Source organism: Lathyrus oleraceus, chromosome 5, assembly GCF_024323335.1.
Source record: "Lathyrus oleraceus cultivar Zhongwan6 chromosome 5, CAAS_Psat_ZW6_1.0, whole genome shotgun sequence".
In the NCBI taxonomy this organism is placed as follows: Eukaryota; Viridiplantae; Streptophyta; class Magnoliopsida; order Fabales; family Fabaceae; genus Lathyrus; species Lathyrus oleraceus.
In genome coordinates, this window is record NC_066583.1 from 347,930,770 (window position 1) to 347,934,514 (window position 3,745).

Here is a 3,745-nt window from a genome sequence, read left to right on the forward strand (position 1 = left end):
CCATTTTTGTTCCATCCTTTGTTATCATCAAAATCTTAGAGATATATTGTAGAACCAACTTTGTTCTTACAATCTCCCCCTTTTTGATGATGACAGAACAGTTTAGGTTAAAGATGAAACATTTAAAGAAACTCTTAGATCAGATAGTACAGTGGGCTCCCCCTGAGTTAGATCTTTGGATAGCTCAGAAGTTCTTACTGGACCTTCCATGGTTTGGTGCTTTTAGCTACTTTCCTGCATATCTTAAGTCATTGATTTTGTAATAGTTTATTGAACATGTTTGCAGTGCTTGATAGGAATTAGTTATGTTTTCATCAGAGTTGTTTTAGTTCTCCCCCTTTTTGTCAGAATCAAAAAGACATAGCAGCAAAAAAAAATGATATTGATAGAGAAGCATTTACAGATAAGCACATAAGTCAGAAGGCAGAAAGTAAGAAGCAGACATCAAAACATAGAAAGCAACAAGAAAAATAGCCTAGGTGCCTAAGGGTTTGGAGGCGGAGGCATCCTCTGGAGCAGCTGGGGTATCATGTTCTGAATGTTAATGTTGATAGAGTCTTGTTGATCCAGTCTGGCTCGAACTATTTGTTGCTCTTTCTGCAGTTCTTCGAGAGTCTTCAGGACCAGAGGGACGAACCCAGAGTTGGAGTGCTCCCCTTGAGTCAGTTCATCAGCTTTGGCTTTGGCAGTAGCTTCTTCAGCAATGCGAGCTGCTTCTTCAGCATCGGCTTTAGCTTTTTCCTCAGCCTCAGCAGCATCAGCATCAGCAGCCTTTGCTTTAGCTTCTCTGATTCTCTGAAGTTCTTCTAGACGCGCTTTCTCTTCAGCTTCCTTCCTTTCCCGTTCCTCAGCTTCTCTAGCTAGGTGCTCTTGGAGTCTGATCTCAGCGTCTCTAATGAAGTCGTTGCGGACTTGTTCAGAGAGGCCTTTCAATTTGAAGGCTTCAGAGGTCATCCAACTTATCACTCTGTTCCATTGGATCCTTACAGCAGAGGGATCATCACTAATACCAAAGTTAATGGTCAGAGACTTGACCTTCTCAACTGAAGACTCTACAAAAACCTTGATTACTTCTTCAAGGGTAGGAAGGGTAGTTTCTGGTTCATTGGCAGAGGCTGGGGAGGGTGAGGAGGATGAGATGGGGGCACTTAGATTAAGTGTGGGAGTTGTTGGGTCAGCGGAGGTGATGGGTGGTGGTATGTCAGAGTGGGTTGGTTCAGATGGTTGTGGTTCATAGTGGGTTGGTTCAGATGGTTGTGGTTCAGATGTGGTTGGATTTGGATGTTCCAGAGGTGGGGAAGTGACTTCAGGTTCAGGTTCAGGATGTGATGGATTTTGAGAGGCCAGAGCACGGGATTGGAGCTGAGCTAGAATGGGGGATTGAGGGTCATATGGTTCAGTATCAGAGGAGAGTTCGTAGTAAGGTGGGGATTAAAGAGATGGTGATGATGACGATGAGGTGGTTTCATTCAGCATTTCTGCTTCTGAAACAGGTAAAGTTGTGGTGGCGAGGTTGAATTTCAGAGATGGTGGGTTAGAAGATCTGATGGTTGAGGGAGGAGTTTCAGCAAAGGTGTATATGGGGGTTGTTTGGGGGAAGAGAAGAAGCAATTGATTTAATTTTGACAGAGGGAGGGAGAGATACAGACTTACCTGGAGAGCCAACCAGAGGAACTGGGGTTCTTGATCCAGATGATTCTCCCAGCTTAGCTTGCTTCGCCTTCTTGGACTTTTCAGAGGGCTCTCGCATCCTCTTCATGAAGTTTGGTGGATGCTCAGGTAGCCATTCCACTAAGAATTCAGTGATATCCACCCCTTGCTTGTACAAATCCTCTAGATAGTAGGCTATTACCTCTGGAGGGTCGATCTTGGAGAACAGGTAGAGTACGTTGGGAATCTCCCTCTGATCTTTGAGTGCTTCCTAGGAGGTATCAAGTGTTGGTTTGGCTCTGACTTGATCAATGATTCCCATGCTCTTCAGATTCAGAGCATTCAGAGGTCTTCCAGTGTCAATGGTGACATCTTCCATGAGTTTGAGCTGAATCAGATGGTCCACGAGGACACTCTCGATCAATACATCAGATACCAGTCTTCCTAGAGGGATGTAGTTCCTTGTCTTCATGTTATTTCTGGTGTCTTTAACTGAATCTCTGAGGTACTTGAAGAGGAGTGCAGGTAGACAGAGTTTCAGACCCTTGTGAATGCAGTACAAGATGCACTTCTGATCTGTGTTGATGTAGTCAGAAGAGTTTGAAGCAGGACGATGATGGATGGTTCCTAAGATGATCTTTAGCCAGACTCGGAGGTTCTGATGTAGTTCCTTGTTCTTGGAATGCTTGTCTTTAGCACTCTGTTAGAAGATGGTAGGGTTTATTTCCTAGGACAAGTACTTTGCCCTATGGTTTATGTTGTAGATGCGTCTTCCTCCCGTCTTCTCCATGTTTAGAAGAGAAGCAATTGAATTCTCAGTGATGACTATCTTGACTCCCAGAACATAGGAGACGATGTAGTGATCATCTGAGTCTGCGAAACGGTAGAACTCCTTCACCAGATTCATGTATACAGGGCCATAGAGGCATTGAAAGTAATTTTCCCACCCTTGATTTTTCAGTTCTTTAGTGAGGTCGACGCCATTGCGCTTCATGTTCTCGAAATCAACCAACGTTTCACAAAGAAATTCAAGCTTATCAAATGGAGTTTCTAGATGAATGTGGGGCTCACGATCAAGGATGTGGGGTTCCCTGTAGATTGGAGTTAAGACGACGCCGGTGGTTGCAGTAGTTTGTTGACTAGAACTGGGTGCTTTCTCTGTTGAGTTCATCTGTTGGGAGAAATTGTAGACTGATTGTTGCTGAGAGTCCATGAAGAACAATTGAAGATGATGATGAATGTTTGAAGAACTTTGAAGGAAACTGCATAAGTCCTTTTAAGGAGGTGAAGAACTAAGAGAGAGGGTTTTGTGAGGTCGTGAGTGTGAAAGTGTGCAAGTGTAGTTTGTGAAATGAATATATACACATTTAGGCTGCATGCAAAATGACAGAGAAAGTTGAGTTTAACAGAAAGGAAATTGAATGCAGCATATTAACCAAGTAAGCACGTTTTAGAGGAGAATGATTACAACCCATGATGAAGTCTAATCCCCAAATCAGCACACTGCTCAAGGAGATATCAAGAGTCTGTTTCTTGATTACTACTAGACAGCTGTCTAGAAGTTCCAAGGTCAGACGCAAGATGTACCACGTGTTACTTTATCTGATCTTTAGGAATACCAAAGGGTTGGATTTCAGAGATTTCTAACTCAGATGACTTCTAACTGGTAGTATCATCAGAGTCGGATACATAATCCAGGTGTTTACTTCAGAGTCTTATTTTGCTATCTCAGAGGCACATTTCATTCTGGACAATTTTGAATGTTTATATTTTTCAAGATAAAAGAGAATCTATCTTCAGCAAGGGGTTTGGTAAATATATCAGCCCATTGATGGTCTGTATCAATAAATTTTAATGTTATTACCCCTTTCTGAACATAGTCTCTAATGAAATAATGTTTTATTTCTATGTGCTTAGCTTTGGAATGCAAAATAGGATTCTTACTTAAATAGATGGCGGCAGTATTGTCATAGAAGATAGGAATGTTACTCTCAAAGATCTGAAGATCTTCTAGTTGATTCTTCATCCAGAGCATCTGAGTAGTGCATAGTGATGCTGAAATATATTATGCTTCTGCAGTGGATAGAGCTATGGT

General features: G+C 42.3%; 1 protein-coding gene across 1 annotated transcript; it reads right to left on the reverse strand.

Annotated features, from left to right (window-relative positions):
• Positions 1 to 483: 483 nt before the first annotated feature.
• LOC127080600 (eukaryotic translation initiation factor 4 gamma-like) lies at positions 484 to 2,863 on the reverse strand. The gene is made up of 4 exons (XM_051020914.1): positions 2,564 to 2,863; positions 1,654 to 1,921; positions 1,031 to 1,367; positions 484 to 892 (listed from the first exon to the last, which is right to left on the reverse strand). The coding sequence occupies exons 1-4, from the start codon at positions 2,861 to 2,863 to the stop codon at positions 484 to 486; spliced, it is 1,314 nt and encodes a 437-aa protein (XP_050876871.1).
• Between the last annotated feature and the right edge of the window lie 882 nt (positions 2,864 to 3,745).

What these genes read in the sequence shown, in the direction of transcription:
- LOC127080600 (XM_051020914.1), bottom strand. Translation starts at nt 2,863, where the DNA reads ATGGACTCTCAGCAACAATCAGTCTACAATTTCTCCCAACAGATGAAC. An exon ending in TTCAATGCCTCTATGGCCCT is followed by an intron (nt 1,922 to 2,563) that starts GTATACATGAAT and finishes GATACCTCCTAG; the next exon opens with GAAGCACTCAAAGATCAGAG. An exon ending in TCTTCAGTTGAGAAGGTCAA is followed by an intron (nt 893 to 1,030) that starts GTCTCTGACCAT and finishes CGACTTCATTAG; the next exon opens with AGACGCTGAGATCAGACTCC.